The 17,122-nt window shown below is 40.0% G+C and overlaps 1 protein-coding gene across 1 annotated transcript; it reads left to right on the top strand.

The window, feature by feature from the left end:
• The first annotated feature begins 2,311 nt into the window (after positions 1 to 2,311).
• On the top strand, positions 2,312 to 17,099 carry kcnc4 (potassium voltage-gated channel, Shaw-related subfamily, member 4). The gene is made up of 4 exons (XM_086070053.1): positions 2,312 to 3,322; positions 7,704 to 8,628; positions 10,675 to 10,851; positions 14,845 to 17,099. The coding sequence occupies exons 1-4, from the start codon at positions 2,687 to 2,689 to the stop codon at positions 14,916 to 14,918; spliced, it is 1,812 nt and encodes a 603-aa protein (XP_085926179.1). The 5' UTR covers positions 2,312 to 2,686; the 3' UTR covers positions 14,919 to 17,099.
• The last annotated feature ends 23 nt before the right edge of the window (positions 17,100 to 17,122 follow it).

Genomic DNA, 17,122 nt, shown 5'->3' with positions numbered 1-17,122 from the left:
TGATCATGTGCCATTGGAGCTCACGCATCACGTGACAGGCCATTAGCCATAGCAGAAAGATGGCGGCCAAACATGTCAGCCTTCTGTAAAGGTGAGGGATGACCTATGTAATATAATTACCAATTACTCGATTATATATATATATATATATATATATATATATATATATATATATATATATATATATATATATATATATATAAGCTATCTAGTTAGCTCGCTTCCAAAAAACGAGTTTGCAAACGTTTTTATTTTGAAATCATATCTACCTTGATGCCGTCGCCTGACTTCCTGTCCGGCTCCTGTCATTTCTTCAGCTTGATTAAAATCCACACGCTGAACCCGGAAAAAATAGAAGCTTTGCAGAAACCTTCCGCTGATCCGCATACGCACGCACCGCAGCAGGTGGGAATTGACACGCAGACTCAAATGCTTTCTTTTCCTTGCGGCATCCGTACGGATGCTGTTCCGCATCCGTTAAGCAGTCAAACTTGGCGTAAACCAGACAATGTAAAGCTTGTTTGAGCAACTGGCTCAAGGAGTTGTCTGTTGTCAGGTTCCTTAATCTTAGTTTGGGGTGGGTTTTTGATTAGAGTTGATACTGTAGCCCCAGTTCCTCTTTTGGGTTTGAGTTGTTATGACCGAGATATTGTAGCTTTTGATCTTTGTTTTCCTCTCCTTCTAATCTCTAATTTTTCCTGATTACCTGTTTGTTAGTTTAACCCAAAAACCACAATAGCTCGCCTATTATCAGTTCATCTCATGACATCCATACACCGAACCTCTTCTTGTGGAAGTTTAGATTCAATGTTGTTAAAAAAAATAAAAAATAAATTGAACAAAATTGAAGTTTAAATTATCTTTTTGCATAATGCCTGGCCTGCTTGGTTTGTGGATGTGCTTGAACTTTTTCTTTTGAAATTCATCTATGAACCACACTTCAACAATAAAAGAGCGGATTTAAAATGTTCTCTTCTTGGTGTATTCAATTGATTAGTCATGCACTACAATTTTGTAATGTCCTAGAATTCAAAATCTTTATTTGGAGACCTTTAGCAGATCTGAGATTAAAATCGATTAATTCGATTCATTAAATAATAAAAACTGTAATTAATTAGACTCATTTTTTAATCGCCACTGTTAAAGCATTAACTAATTAATTAATCAGAAAAAAATATTGCATTAATCATGTATTAATGCAGATTAATCACACTATTAATTATTCATCCTTTAGCTTGACAGCGGATGGTTACGTTAAAAGTAGCACAGGTTGTGTTTGAGCGATAAACATAACTACATGCATTAAAGTTAAGCATTTAATAAATGCTTGCGTATGACGTTTAGAATATTTGTTCATGTCAAACTATTGTGGGTCATTTTTTATCCATTTTAAATTATGCAAGCAATTAACTGATTAAAAAAGAGGAGGATGAGCGTGTGCAGTGGGTGTTAAATTTTGAAGATGTCTTCATAACTTAAAATGTCGAAAAATTATCATGACAGGCACACTTTAAAATTTGGCAAAACATTTTGCTACAAAAACCTTTTTAATTAAGCGATTAATCATGATTAATCAAAATTATAAGAAGTGATTAATCTGATTTAAAAATGTAATCGTTTGACATTTTTTTCCGCCTAAAAACATGTGTTGTGTTTATCTTTAAATTACATTACATTTGCATTCAGTCATGCAAATGACAATTTTTTAATTTATTTTTATTCGGCAAAACGTTTTACCTTTGTGCAATTATTATTATTTTTTAATCTAATTTTCAAAAGCAATGTTGTACTGTAACGGCTTACTTAAGACATGGAACAAGAAAAAAATAGTCTACTACACATAAAATTATTTTTTTCATGTGCAGTAGGCAATTTTTTCTTTTTTACTTCAAGTACAGTACATTGTTAGAATATAGTTAGGTTGTATTTAACTTTTACATAAAATATGTTTGCATTTGGTCGTTTTTGAACATTTGTAATTTAACTTTTACATACAGTATATAGTCTTAAAGTGCACTGTTCAAAATGTTATGTTTAAACTGTGCATAATGTTAAAGTGGTTAAAAAGAAAAGGTTTTCATTAAATAAAGTACTATTTCTTAGTTAACTTTTTTAACCAAAATATTTTCGTTTAATTGCATTTATTTGCATAATTTCACTTTTGGCCATTTACTTTTGAGTTACCTTGTGCTTAAGCGACAAGAAAGTGACACGATAAAAAATAAAGGTAGAATCACATGACATGTTACATTGTGCGAGGGAGTGGTTGCGTGACGAGCCAGCAGCAGTCAAAGGGTTAAAGGGAGCCTGTTGTCGAGCAGCGTACGGAGTCGCGTCGCTGGGGGAGGAAGAAGCGCATCGCAACAACAGCGAGTCGCCGCTGGAAAACTGGCGCACATCTGCTCCAACTGTTGAATGTCTCCCGTGGGCGGTCGGGTTCCGGAAAAGTTGCACAATCCGCAGGTTTGGAACGGAGAAAAAGGGCACGGGATCCGAGGGCTCGCAAGGAGCACTGACCACGCTCCAGGTGTGATCGGTGCGCAGGACTAGAAGGCCTATAAAGTGATCTTAATCACGCTTGTTTAGCAAACAAGTGGTTTCGCTGAGCTCCGGAGCTGCGATGAGGGCGCACTTGATATTTTGACACAAGGAGCAGCCAGTCATCACCCAGCGCGCCGATCTGACGATGCTCAGCTCCGTGTGCGTTTCGTCTTACCGAGGACGCAAGTCCGGCAACAAGCCTCCGTCCAAATCATGTCTAAAGGAGGACATGTCCAGAGGCGAAGACTCGGATAAGATCATCATCAACGTGGGCGGCACCCGGCACGAGACCTACAAGAGCACCCTGCGCACCTTGCCGGGCACCCGCCTGGCGTGGCTGGCCCACCCGGAGCCGCAGGTGGGCTCGGAGGAGTCGTGCAACTCGCCGCCGCCGCCGAGCAGCAGCGCCGGCGGGGAGTTGTTCTTTGACCGCCACCCGGGCATCTTCGCCTACGTGCTCAACTACTACCGCACGGGCAAGCTGCACTGCCCGGCCGACGTGTGCGGGCCGCTCTTCGAGGAGGAGCTGGCCTTCTGGGGCATCGACGAGACGGACGTGGAGCCGTGCTGCTGGATGACTTACCGGCAGCACCGTGACGCCGAGGAGGCCCTGGAGACTTTCGAGCCACCCGAGCCGGACGACAACGCCGATGATGAGGGCGACGCGCCGCGACGCTTCGGCATCGAGGAGTGCCCGGGCAGGTCCAGGGGATGCTGCGAAGTTTGGCAGCCCAAGATCTGGGCTCTCTTTGACGACCCCTACTCGTCCAAAGCGGCCAGGGTGAGTTTGGAGGGAGGGAGACACATGTTGCTGAATAACAACAGGTAGCTATTGTTTCTCAGGGATCAGCAATCCCAAGGTCAAATCGTTTTATTAAATTGCACCCCCTCTCTCACTTTTAAAGGGGTTGATTTAACTTCAGGCATTATCTCTATAAGTAGGGATGCTCCGTACCACTTTTTTTTTAGACCCATACCAACAGGAGTACTCAATTCTTGAGTATGCACTGATACAGATACCAAGTACCAATAACACAAGTACTTTTGATGCATAGCAATTCCCCCAAAAAGCAATAACAGATCATTTTAAAAGAACAACTATGCAGTAGCATTTTTCCTTAGAACTGCATGAAATCAATGGCCGTTTTCTATTTTTCTCATTTCTAGATTCTAATCATAAAACAACTGCTATCAGCTTCCATCTCAAGTATCGATACCTTGAAATAAGACCAATACTGATACCTGATATGTGTATTTTATTTGCCCATCCCTTCCATAAGCATAAATATAATTGTAGTTATCTTCTCCTTAATCAAGGCTTAATCAACAGGTGCAACAGGCAGCTTTTGTTTCACAGGAACAGCAAAAATGTCTTATGGTTAATTTGACCCGAGGTAAGTGCAAAATCCAAAAGTCTTAAACAATATAGGAAGAAATTATCCCAACTAACATTGATCTCATTATTAACCCAATTATGAGCCGCTTACTGCCGGAAAACAGTTTTTAAGGGATTTTTTTTTTTTTTTTGCTTTAGCTTCACTTATTTTTATTTTGGTACAAGTTTGTTTCCTGTCGTCACTGTGCATGCATGTGGGTGATCGTCTATATGTCCACTTAAATACCCTGACATTGACCAGTGACCAGCCTGTTGTTTGGGTTTGTGTGTTGTGTTCTGACATTGACTGTTGATTAGTCCAGGGTGTACCTCACCTTTCAGCCAAAACCTGCAGAAATAGTTTCCGGCTCAACCATGACCAATTAGAATATAAGTGCTATAGAAAAAAAGAAAACTACTTCCATTCCTTATCATTGAGGTATTGACAAAAGTATGTCACAAACACATGGAACCTTTTTAAATTGTGAAAAACAATGCACATGTCGCCTTTACAGCTAGCATGAGCGGAGTTATAGCTGGCATCATTTTTAGTAGCAGAATCAGCAAAAAGGAAACAGTGTTTTTAGTGTGCAGAGAAAAGGCTGGAGTTTGTGTAGCACTTTTTATGGTGGATACATTCATGTGTAAGCATTTAATGGTCACGCTAATGGCAGAAGAGCTAATAGCGAGCTTTTAGCGGACTTCTTCCTTGTCAGCAACCTCATACATGATCACATTTCAGACGCCGCGTCGCCTTCTGGCCCAGTGATACAGAAATAAGAATGTTGGAATACATTACATGTTTGAAAAATAAAAAAATAAACATTCCACCTCAAACACAAGTGACAAAAAAAACTGTCTGTCAGCTAGCAAGAAGCTAACTTAGCAACAATCTGCATGTTCAATCAGTAGTCCGTGCACCTACTGTGTATTATGTTTACATCTTATTTAGTGGCTTGTGCACCTCATATGTAACATATAAATATGTACGTAACATCATGTTGTGACTGACTGGTGGAGTGTACTTTTGATAAAAGGAGCACATCTACATTAGCTTTCCGGGCTAGCTGCCAAATATTTGTCACTTACGCTCAAAAGTTGCAGTGTTGTGTATACGGCATGTTAGCGGTGCATGGACCATTAAATATAATATGAACATGTTATTTTGGAGAGTACACAGACCATTAAATATGACAACAATTCTTGTTGGTGGCCACACATTTGCCCTGTATCTGTCATTGGAACACAGCAAGTGTATGATGAAGCACGTCTGCATCGGATCCACGAGCCCAGCGGACAAATGGAAAGAGCTCTTCGTGTGTGTGTGTGTGTGTGTGTGTGTGTGTGTGTGTGTGTGTGTGTGTGTGTGTGTGTGTGTGTGTGTGTGTGTGTGTGTGTGTGTGTGTGTGTGTGTGTGTGTGTGTGTGTGTGTGTGTGTGTGTGCTGTTTTTGTGTGTGTGTGGTGGCAACACGTGGTCGTTCTAATAAATCTCTTCAACATGTTTAAAGTTTCCACCGGTGAAGTGTGATGGCGCTCTGTTTCTCTCACACTTGCACACACACCACGGTTGGGGGTGGAAACTGGTCTTTACATCGCAAGCGGAGAGCTTCTTGTAGTTCCTTTTACTGTAAATGTACTTTGTACTCCAGCGAGTCTTTCCGCCATGAAGACTCTCTCTGCACTAAATGTAAATGGATTCATGAGGGCAGCCGCTTCAATTGGCCAGGAGTCGGCTGCATTCCCGCACATATAGTGCAGGTGCCCTCTTCTATCTGTGCTAGTCTAGCAAAAATACTAAAATGAAGGAAAGTCCACTCAACTGCAACATTTTGAAGTTCGAAGAATAAAATGAGGACTTTTACAGGAGAATAACAGACATCAATGTAAGACAATAAAAATTTGGTTGACCTAAAGTGAGCACAGAAAGTAGACTTTTAACTAATTGTTTTGATGAATGGTGTGAGTTTAAAATATTGTAACATTAAAAAAAAATAGTTTCAAATATGAACATAGTATATCTGTATAGGCCTAAATTAAAAATAATTTTTGGCAATAATATATATTTTTAAAAAGCAATGGTAATCATACACTCTGAACAGTTGGGTCAAAAATAACCCAACTATGGGTCAAAAATGGACCGATCCTCTACTTGGGTTGATTTGACCCAACTTTGAGTCAAAGAGGGTCTTTTAGTGTCAAACAACTCATAAATATTGGTCAGATCCTTTATTTGGGTCAAAAAACAAAACAAAACAGAAAGTAGATCGGTTTATTTTTAATCCACAATTGGGTTACTTTTGACCCAACAGTTTTTAGAGTGTATAAACCACTGGGAATAACGTTCTTTATGGCCAAATGTTTGATGGTAAACAATTGTTTACCTTTTATTTTTAATGTTATATCTTTACTGGTCCTTGCTTGCACATGCATACACACAAACACACACGCACAACTTGACTCGAAAGCGGTGGTAGAGTTTCATCCTAAAAGGGAGATGAGTTGCTACACAACGTCTAAACACATTCATGGAATACACGCGCACACACACACACAGCAGTCTTATTTATCCAGCTGCGGGATTATTTATTTAGCGATGGCGATACAATTTGTTCAGGCTTTTAGTAAACAATCGAGACGCGGGCTGCTTATAATGTCAAGGCGGACGCGTCCATTCAAACTTCTGACTGCCTGCCATATTGTTCATTGAAAAAGGGACGCTATGACAAACTCTTTGTTTCTCAGTGTTTGCATGATGTTATACACTAATAATCATTGTTCAGTATGTTCGCTGTATGACCGCTAACTAATATAGTGGGGACCTGAGAATTACAGTATTGATCAAATGTGCACCTGAAATCTAACATATTTAGCTTATATGTAATGGCACATCTGGGATGTTCTTAAATAATGATTCCATTAAACTATATTGCACATAAAAATCAGCCCTCAATAAATGTTTCTTGTTCTAAAAGATAAAATGCAAATGTATTCTATTAAATGTTAAATATAACTCAACTCTACAATATAGTCTTAAGGATTAAATCTTATTTTATTTTTTAAAGTTAGAGCCACTGTTATATTCTGCAGTTTAAATCTTTAATTCAGCGATTCTTTAGCTAACCACTAGAGGGAGCCACTATTTTAGTAGTGCTACACTTTGAGAATCATTGCCTGTAAGGTTATTCAATTTACCTACCAAGCTAACTAAAACTAAGATTGAAAATACATTTTTGTTAAAGAAATAAAAACAAGAAATTGCTTTTAAAAATGTAAACTAACTGAAACTTCATTTTGTTTATATATATATAAAAGTAGCTGTAATTATAGCAAAAAATGTCCTTAATTTTCATCTTTGTCAGTAATATCATACAAGAGCTTTCAGAGTTTATTTTACATGTGCAGTATTTATTTTTGGTATTTCTGCATGTCCGTACAGCAAGAGAACAGTAAAACAATCAAAACGTTTTGTAGTTTGTTTTATTACACAATATTTAGCTACTTTTTTATTTATCTTGCACTTGACAAAAACTCAATTTAAAAAAAACTAAAACAAATACTAAATCTAAAAATAAATTATTAAATAAATAAATAAGGTAAAATAAAGCATTAAAAAAATGCTCTAAAAAATTATCAGAACTAACTGAATTTAAGCAACAATCAAAACTACCTATCATGAAAAATCCCAAACTAATTATAACCCTGTCCTAGAGCATTATTGTTTCCAAACCATCTGACAAGGTCTATGAGACAACGCTGATGAACGCTTATCCGATGTTTTGTCACCAGGGAGTGGCGCTGGCGTCCCTCTTCTTCATCCTGGTGTCCATCACCACCTTCTGCCTGGAGACCCACGAGGCCTTTAATGAGCTCCAAAACCGTACGGAGCTGGTGCTGGTGGGCAACGTGACGCAAACCGAGAAGCGCTTGGAGATGGTGACCAAGCCCGTCCTCACCTTGGTGGAGGGCGTATGCGTGCTGTGGTTCACTTTTGAGTTCCTGGTGCGGATCGCGTGCTGCCCGGACAAGCTGCTCTTCGTCAAGAACTCGCTGAACATCATCGACTTCGTGGCCATCCTTCCCTTCTACTTGGAGATGGGTCTGAGCGGCCTGTCGTCCAAGGCGGCCAACGACGTCCTGGGTTTCCTACGGGTGGTCCGCTTCGTGCGGATCCTTCGGATCTTCAAGCTGACCCGACACTTTGTTGGTCTGCGCGTGCTCGGGCACACGCTAAGGGCGAGCATCAACGAGTTCCTGCTGCTCATCATCTTCTTGGCTTTGGGAGTTCTTATCTTCGCCACCATGATTTACTACGCCGAGCGGATCGGAGCCAGCCCGCACGACCCCACGGGCGCCCACCACACGCACTTCAAGAACATCCCCATCAGCTTCTGGTGGGCCGTGGTCACCATGACCACGCTAGGCTACGGAGACATGTACCCACAGACGTGGCTGGGCATGATGGTGGGGGCCTTGTGCGCCCTGGCCGGGGTGCTGACCATCGCCATGCCCGTGCCGGTCATCGTCAACAACTTTGGGATGTACTACTCGCTGGCCATGGCCAAGCAGAAGCTGCCCAAGAAGAAGAACAAGCATAACCCCAATCCCGAGGCTCAGACCGACACGGCGTCCTTTGGGAAGTCCGACAGCAACTCGTGCAGGGAAAGCACGCAGAGCGACACGTGTCCGCTGGCGGCCGACGACAGCCGAGCAGGTCAGACCGCCATTCTCCATCAGGAGGTGTAATGTCAGTATGTTATGTTAGCCATACACGGACATTATATGCCGTACATCGCTGCCATCTGCAGAATCTTCGTACCTCCAAAATAATCACTTTTCAGGAGATCCCCAAAAAGTCAAGTATTTATCCATTTAGAATTGATCCATCTCAGGAGGCGGCCATTTTGCCACTTGCTGTAAATGACATCACAGTGCCTCGAGCTCAGGTAACAACCAATCACGGCTTACCAGTTTTTTTTTTGGGTGTGGTCATGTGACGGTCGCAAGCCGAGCCATGATTGGTCGTTAAGTGAGCCCTGAGCAAGTCATTTTCAGTCTGCAAATGGCAAAATGGCAGCCACAAATGCGCTATTAATCAGAATACTGTAGTTAGACTAGTGGGGCAACATATTCTAGGTAGTTCTCTAGTTACAAACATCCGGCAGATACCAACAAGGGCTGACTGGCGTCCATAAATGCCATATATCGTGCGCAAGTAAATATTTTCAAATGCGCACCACATCATGCATTACGGTACAGTATTGTACTGTCGTGCCCCTCTCTGCCACAACCCCGCTGAGCAACACCGCGTCAGTTGCCTATTTCAACTACCTCTCTGTTCGGCGATGCACGGTACTGGAGCCAGTGGCCACGTTGCACGCACTCTTCATGCACTCAATATTGGCGCCACACAGGCTCTCCTGGAGGATATTCATGAGAAGCAGCCCTCAGTCGTCTCTTTTATCGGCGTAGTAGCAAAACATGCAATATATCTTCAGCTTCGAAATCACTTGAATCTGACTCGGCGGTCGCCATCTTGACTTGTCATACGCGCCAATCACATTCATGTGCACTTCACGGACAGTCGAAAAACATATTTTCCTGAGAATGTTCGATCCAAACAGTGCCTTCCACTTCAGCAGCATCACATTAACTCAATAACTCTCCACCATCTATGAGCAGTAAGCATGTTCATTTTGTTTTTATTGCATTGCACTGTGTAAAAATTCAATTTACTGTGAGGAAAAGTGGATCGGATTGAGGGATGATGTAATTTAATGTATTCTTAATTTTTGTACTGTACAGAAACGATATACTGTATCTAATTTAATTTGTTTCATTTTCAAAAATATTTTGCATATTTGTATTATTTTACTTAAAAAAAATAATTACTTAACATTTTATTCTTAAACCAAATTGAATGTCATTCGACTTACAAACAACCTCTCGGAACCCATTGTGTTCGTAAGTTGAGGACTACCCGTATTGTAAATCATTTGGGGATTTTTAGATTGGTCAATCATTTGTAAAATAACACCCACACATGCAGAGTGACCAGTAGTATAGATTTTTGAAAAAAACATGACATTTTCCAAATTGTGACATTTGAGGTTCAGGCGTCAGCAATATGCAACAGGGAAGGTGTAGAGACCATATCATGCAATGTAAATATATGCTACACATGAGGCGCTTCAACCATTAAACAGGAAGTCAATATGTTATGTTACTTCATTTTCATTTTTGTATTTGAGGTGCACAGATCATTTAAAGTAAATACAGAACGGTATGTTGCAGTATACAGGTAGTAAGGTTTAAGATTGTTTTTAATGTGATACATTTTCCAAAGTCTTCTTCCCATGTATTGTCTAACAAACACAAACAACAAATTAATCTGTATTGCAACTGTCAGGTTTATTACACAGTTCCCTCGGCAAGGTGAACTCCTGTATTCTGAAGACATTTGGCTTTCAGATCAAAGGATGAATTTGAACCAACATGAGTCTAGCATATATATGTGTACTGCAATGTTGATTTGAATTGATAGGTAGGTTCACAGACAATGTAAATGAGCAGTAACCTAAATCTGTTATCGTTATTAATTGACACCAATATGCTACATTACAAGAAGAGAAGAGAAAGAAGCTTTGCTCACATGCAGGTCTCATGCAGTAATCACTTGTTGTCAGGCCCTGCGGGGGCAGTGGCTAAAAGCGTTGGCATTTATCTGACGTTTATTTTTTATTTTTTGTGGTGCTGTCAGATTCCAAACAGAACGGCGACGCAAACGTGGCCCTTTCCGAGGAGGAGGGCTGCAGCCTGACCCAGCCGCTGTCCCCCAGTGAAAAATGGTCCCTGCGCTGCCCCCGGGGGAGAGATCGCACCAAGAAAGAAGCCACCTGCTTCCTGCTCACCCCCGGAGAGCCCAGCGTCCACTATGGTAACTTACTGCAGCACACAGCTTGAAGCCTGGGAGATGATACAAGAATCACCTTCCTATTTCACATCAAATGGTCATCATTATGGCACACTTGAAGCGAAACGATCATTACATATAGGGCTTGATTGTAACGACCCGCGTAAATCCTTCACGGTATATTTCCGTGGAGGCAGGTTAGACCCGATGTTGGTAATTTCGCATGGCAACAGAACTGCAAGAGAGGACGTCGCAGTGGGAGCGGTCACAGCCGACTTCAGTCATGGCCAATCAAAGTGGCTCCTCTCATTCCCTTTGAATGCGTTGTGCTAGTCGCACACTAGAGTCTTGCCAGAGCAAAAGCACATCTGCGCTGTCAAGTGGTTACTTAAGTGGTTACTTACGCCTACCCTGATTGTTCGTGTGCTCTCACCATAGCTGTGCTGCCCAATGAATTGGTTTATAAAATATCATACAATGGTCCAGAGTGTTTGACGCCCGCTGTTTATATAATCATGAATTAAATATGTTGCATTCAACCGTCTCTCTACCCTGCGCCGGTGTTAGCTTTGGTCCGAACGGCCAGAAGGTTTGGATCAGCTTTCGGCCACTAAATTGTCACTCAGCCAGATGCATCTCCAACTGCAACGTCTCCTGCTCACTGTTACGCTGATATGAAAATCAGAATCCACCAGCATTGCCGCTGCAGATGCACTGTGTATGAAAATAATGCCCGCAGTCTAAAATGTTAGAGTGGAGGTGCATTACATATTATGGTGAAATTATTTTACACTAGAGGTGCACAGATCATTACATTCACGGCCATTGACGTTCATTCATTTGAACTATTTCTATTAGTTTAACATTTTTTTTTCACTTTTGTTAACAAGAGTATGAAAACCTAGAATTATTTTATTGTACATTTAGAACAGAGATAAAATTTGTGATTAATCGTGAGTTAACTAGTGAAGTCATGCAATTAATTACGATTAAAAATTGTAATCGCTTGACGCCCCTAATTTTTAATAATCTTTTCTTTTCTTTTTAAATCGCGTCAGGCGATCACATTTTTTAATTTAAATTTTTTAATTGCATGACTTCAATAGTTAACTCACGATTAATCACAAATTTTATATCTGTTCTAAATGTACAATAATTTTTTGTGTTAACAAAAGTGGAAAAAAATGTTAAATTAATAGAAATAGTTCAAATTAATTTTTGACGTCTATAGCCGTCAATGGCAGTGAATGAGATAAATCTTGTACATTGGAGGTGCACAGACCATTAGATATTGTGTTGACAAGCCAATAAAATGTCACTTCCCCCCTTATGTGGAGAAGCTCTACATTTGGTAACCAATCCAGACTTTCCCAGCCAGTCGGACCACTCGACATCCGCCAAGTCTGCAAAACTGCACTTTGTCCAGATAATTTTCCTCGGGAAGCTCATTAGAACGTCAAGGAAGAACAACAACACACAAATGAGCCACTTACTGTTGCCTCCGGTGAGACTACTTCTAAATGTTTTGTTTGTTTGTTTTTCAACCCGTATAGCACTTATTACAAGCAAATGCGTCCTAAAAACCCCAAGATGTGTTGAATGTCACGTAGGTTCCACGCTCGTTGCAGAAATGAAAAATGTCCTCTTTGTGGACATGTCGGACGTATTTGTTAAATAACAGGATCACAAGCAAAAGCCATAGAAAGCAGAGGAAAATCACAACATCTCAAAACTCAATCTTAGAGAGAGGGAGGCGGGGGTAATTCAATTCAGAGCCATGTGCACGCCGTGCATGAGCCATCAGTGTTGAGAGTAACGCGCAACAAAAATAACACAATCTACGGCAACAAAAATAACACAATCTACGGCATTACTGTGCTAACCATCCATCCAACCTTTTTTGACGAATAATGATGTCAATAAAATACCAAATGTAAAAACAAAATACGAAAATATTTCAATTGAATTAGAATGACTAATTCACTAACTATTTAATAAAATAAAAAAAACATGTGGACTTAATATCTAGATTGTCAATTTTATTCATGTTTTATTATTATCGTACTACGAAGTTGGACTGCGTGCCAGACCATGCCCACCCCTGCTTTAAACCATTCCTGCTTGTGTAAAGGCGTACAAACAGAAACCGGTCGCTGTCTTATTGTGTGAAGGGACAACCGGCCATCTTATTTTCTAACAAACGACATCATGGCTGGCGGAGCTCTCGAGTGTTGCTAAGAGCCGCATGAACGTCAACGACTTTCCATATCCTCAAGCGACTGCGCTCGCATGATTGCAACTAAAAGGTCTCCATTAACAGAACGGACGGACAGAGTGGATGCGTCCTCTTGCTGGAAATGGGAGCGGAACAGAAGTACCCCCTTTTACATTCATTTAATCATTTTTACACTGCTAGTGACTCAACTTGCCTTTTTGTTTATCTTGCTGCACACTAGCATACATTTGTTAGCATGTTATCCTTATGGCAGCTTATTATTAACCATGTCTTTATCCATGTGTTGGTAGTAGGCCCTATCTTGCTATGTATTAAAATTAAAATACTATTTGTCAGCATTTTATCAAGTACCATTAACCACAATTTTTGTCTTCATGTTGCTATCTTGACACACGTTAGCTTAAGATATCTTAGCTTGCATGTTGACTTACCATTTAAAATAGGACATCTGTTGAGGCACTTTTTTTGCACTGCTATGACATATGTTAGCAGTTTAGCATTTTATCAATTATCATTGAGTATAAAAAAAAAAGGCTATTTGGTGTGCATGGTCAGGAAGACAGTCAAGCCAGCTGTAGAAATGCATGACGTAACATGCCGCCAATGTGGTGAGGCCACCTTCAAAATAAAATCTTCCCACTACAGTAGGACATCAGTGGCTTGGTACACTTTTATTTTGAAGTTGTTCATATGGCAACGTGTCGGCTGACTTGTGTTGTCTTACACCTGCCCTACTTGAAGTTGGAACTCTATATTGCTATCACAAACTGTTTTCACCAACATCAACACATCATGCTAAAATTATGTTCAATCACCAATTAAGGATGCTAAAAAATAAAATAAAATTAAATTAAAAAACTGTAATTAATTATGCTGATAGAATGCCGTGCCAGTTGCCTGCATTAGCAATTAGTTGCTAGCAGCTGCTTTAGGCGACTAAATCTTGGCAAAATTGTTACTGTGATTCTGACATCATTTTGTTTCACAGTCCCAAATCTCACATACTAATGTTTCTCAAGAAGAAAATACCGTTTGCCGTTATGCACAGTTAAAATTCATGTGGGGAGAAAACATCTCAAATGAAATCCAACCGTTTGTTCATTACGATGTGAAATGCGTTTGTGTGTGTGTCTGTCTGTGTGTGTATGTACAGTATTCAGAATTGTTTTCTAGCAAGGCCAAAAAAAGTTTGAAATAAATACATAAATCATATGAATACTCAATTAGCTGATATAATTTTCAGTACAATATCCAAATACAAAAATACTCAATCGCTGACACCATATCCTCATGTTGCCATCTTACTATTATGTTAGCGTATCATTTGGTTGCAGGATAGCATTTTCCCAAGTAGCCTACCACCGAACTTTTTTATTTGTGTCCTCATGTTGCCACCATTCATAGCCTACATGTTTGTGTACCATTTCTTAGCATGTTAGCATTTGATTTACTACCGTTAAAGAAAATGTCCTAGGCCATTGATTTCTTCGGAACCTAGCATAGCCTAGCATTTGTTAGCATTTTATCAAGTACCTTTTTAAAATAGAGCCTGACAACGTCAAATCATACTGTCGTGGGCTCGTGGCACTGTATGTTGTCATATCTTGTGATATGTTAGCATAGCACAAGCATTACATCCAATTTTGTTTGAAATACTGTATTATCTAAAATCATTTTCAGTCTACATTAGCAGGTGTATTTCTTGATGTTGCTATATGGCTATAACTGCCCAGCATTTATGAGTTGTGTTGCTCAAAAATTGTCTTTGTGTGTCCCAACAGAGACTTGTAAAGACAAGATGTCAGCCCCTGCAAACTACACTAAGCCAAATGTCACTTCACTCACCGGATGCTGATTGTCTGGGATAAAGGGAGGATAAAAAGCATGAACTCAACTTTTTTTTCCCCCTTTTCTGAAGGATTTGAGACTCAGTTCTTCAGGTTTTTGTTCCCCTTCATACATAGCTATACTAAAGCGAATGAGTTGCATCTTTTACCATGTAAATAGCACATGTTTTAAAACATGTATTGCATGATCTAGTGATAAATGAGCTGGTCATTATTTTAGTAATGTAGCAACATTTGCATTTAATATTACATGCTATCTTTTTGTTTGCCTACCTCTGCTTTACAGTCTTTTTTTCTTTTCTTTTTTCTTTTTAACTATGCAGCTATTTTCCCCATTTGGATTTAAGTAAGGAAATGGACTTTAGCTATGACTCCAACTCCCAACAACACAAATTATAAACAATAAATCAAATGCAATACTGTCCTGAACTCAACGTAGTGCCGCTGCTCAGTGCTGTGTTGTGATTAGCCAGTGGGCATTTTATACAGCGTGACGGTAACTGTGAACTAGGTTTAGATGAAAAATCATTGTTTTATTTTTAGGGTTTAAGGTAAGATTTAGTGAATACTTCATCGCACACAACGCAGCTTTTGTAAAGTCATCCCCTTTCTACACTTTGATTTGACTCACGAAAAGAATTAATATGGTGCAATATTGTCTGCTTGTGACATTTGCTGTAATGCTGGTTGAGTCAGGACCAAATGTGCACTCACACAGTAGAAAGGCCCAAGGCTGGATTCACACTGCATGCTTCAAGTTCAAGTGGCACCACTGCGATATGTGTCATGGCAGCGTAAAAAGAGGGAAAAAAATTGAGACCTTCAGATCAGAATCAGGCATCTTCAGTTTGGATCATACAATAAGACACATTAAAATACACCCACTGTAAATCTTAACTATAGCAAAAGCACAGACAATTAAATATGGTCTGGAATAGGTACAGTGGTTGTAAAAAGTCTACACACCCCTGTTCAAATGCCAGGATTTTGTGATAATAAAAAAATGAGGCCAAGATAAATCATCTCAAAACATTTTTCCACCAATAATGTGATCTATAACCTCTACAAGTCAATGATTGTTTGTTTTTTTAACTGAACCTACCAAACACCGTCAACTGAAACCAAGGTTAAACTTCTCATAATTCCAAAAGGTACGTTTGGTGCAAACACAACCCTGCTCGTCACCACAAAAGCACCATACCTTACAGTGAAGCTTGCTTGTGCTTGGGGCTCTTTTTCTTCCGCTGGAAATAGGGCATTAGTCAACGTGGAAGGAATTGTAAACAGTTCAAAATAGCCAACGGAGTTTTTACAAAAGCTTCAGGCTACTGATAAGAGGCAAAAAAAAAGGGCAGGGGGAGGGAGGAGAAATCAGGAAAAGCCAACTAGAACATCTGAATTGTATTTGGGCTTAGTCACAGGCACTTTAAATGGTGGCAGGTGTGTGTGCTGACTCCCATTGAAGGTGATTCATTCATTCTGAACACATTTACTGTTGTACAAGCGTGTGCTGTCACTTATTTTTAAATATCATTTTAACAGCGGTGTGTAGACTTTTTATATCCATTACGTGATTTGAGGTAAACCTGCTACATTCAAGCTCTATATACTGTACAAAAAAAAGAAAAGAAAATATGCATAAAAGCAGTTTGGTGTGAATCCAGCCCTTGCGTCCATTCGTGCGCTCGGCCCATTGAGGCCTCATGTCAAGTCATGCAGCTGGACTATGTGCTTAACGTAACGGGATTGGGACTTGCTGCGTCCAATCCAGCTGTTGTTGGCAATTGCATTACACATTGTATACAGTAGTCCTCCTCACAGTCGACCATAGTGGCCTTATGTTTATTACGAGTTCATTCAGATCCATGTGTAGACATTGTTTATCATAAGCACAGTTGTACTGTTTGTACAGTATGTAGCACAGTCCTCTATTGTTTATCTTTTTTGTTTTTCTAACTTATGTACTGTATATATATATATGTCACATGTATGTACCATGAAGGAAGAATGTATTATTTTGATAATGACAAAGAAGCACATCAATTGTTGTAAGCCGCGTGTGCGTGCGTGAGAGCGTATAATGTAGTCTTGTGTCTCTACGCACATATGAATTAAATAGACTCCCCTTTAAGCGCAGTGTCGCATTTAAGAATAAAAAAGAATGTTTTCTTTCCACACATGGAATTAAAGGCATGTTGTTGTTTTTCAGCAG

This window comes from Leptonotus elevatus, chromosome 2, assembly GCF_054856555.1.
Source record: "Leptonotus elevatus isolate MCC_2025b chromosome 2, RoL_Lele_1.0, whole genome shotgun sequence".
Lineage (NCBI taxonomy): Eukaryota > Metazoa > Chordata > Actinopteri > Syngnathiformes > Syngnathidae > Leptonotus > Leptonotus elevatus.
Note: the sequence above shows the minus strand (reverse complement) of the source record. Positions and strands in the feature narration are given on the sequence as shown.

Excerpts from the sequence above, each read along its gene's own strand:
- kcnc4 (XM_086070053.1), top strand. The coding sequence starts at position 2,687 with ATGCTCAGCTCCGTGTGCGTTTCGTCTTACCGAGGACGCAAGTCCGGC. Across the intron at positions 3,323-7,703 it reads ACTCGTCCAAAGCGGCCAGG|GGAGTGGCGCTGGCGTCCCT; the intron begins GTGAGTTTGGAG and ends TTTTGTCACCAG. Across the intron at positions 8,629-10,674 it reads GGCCGACGACAGCCGAGCAG|ATTCCAAACAGAACGGCGAC; the intron begins GTCAGACCGCCA and ends TGGTGCTGTCAG.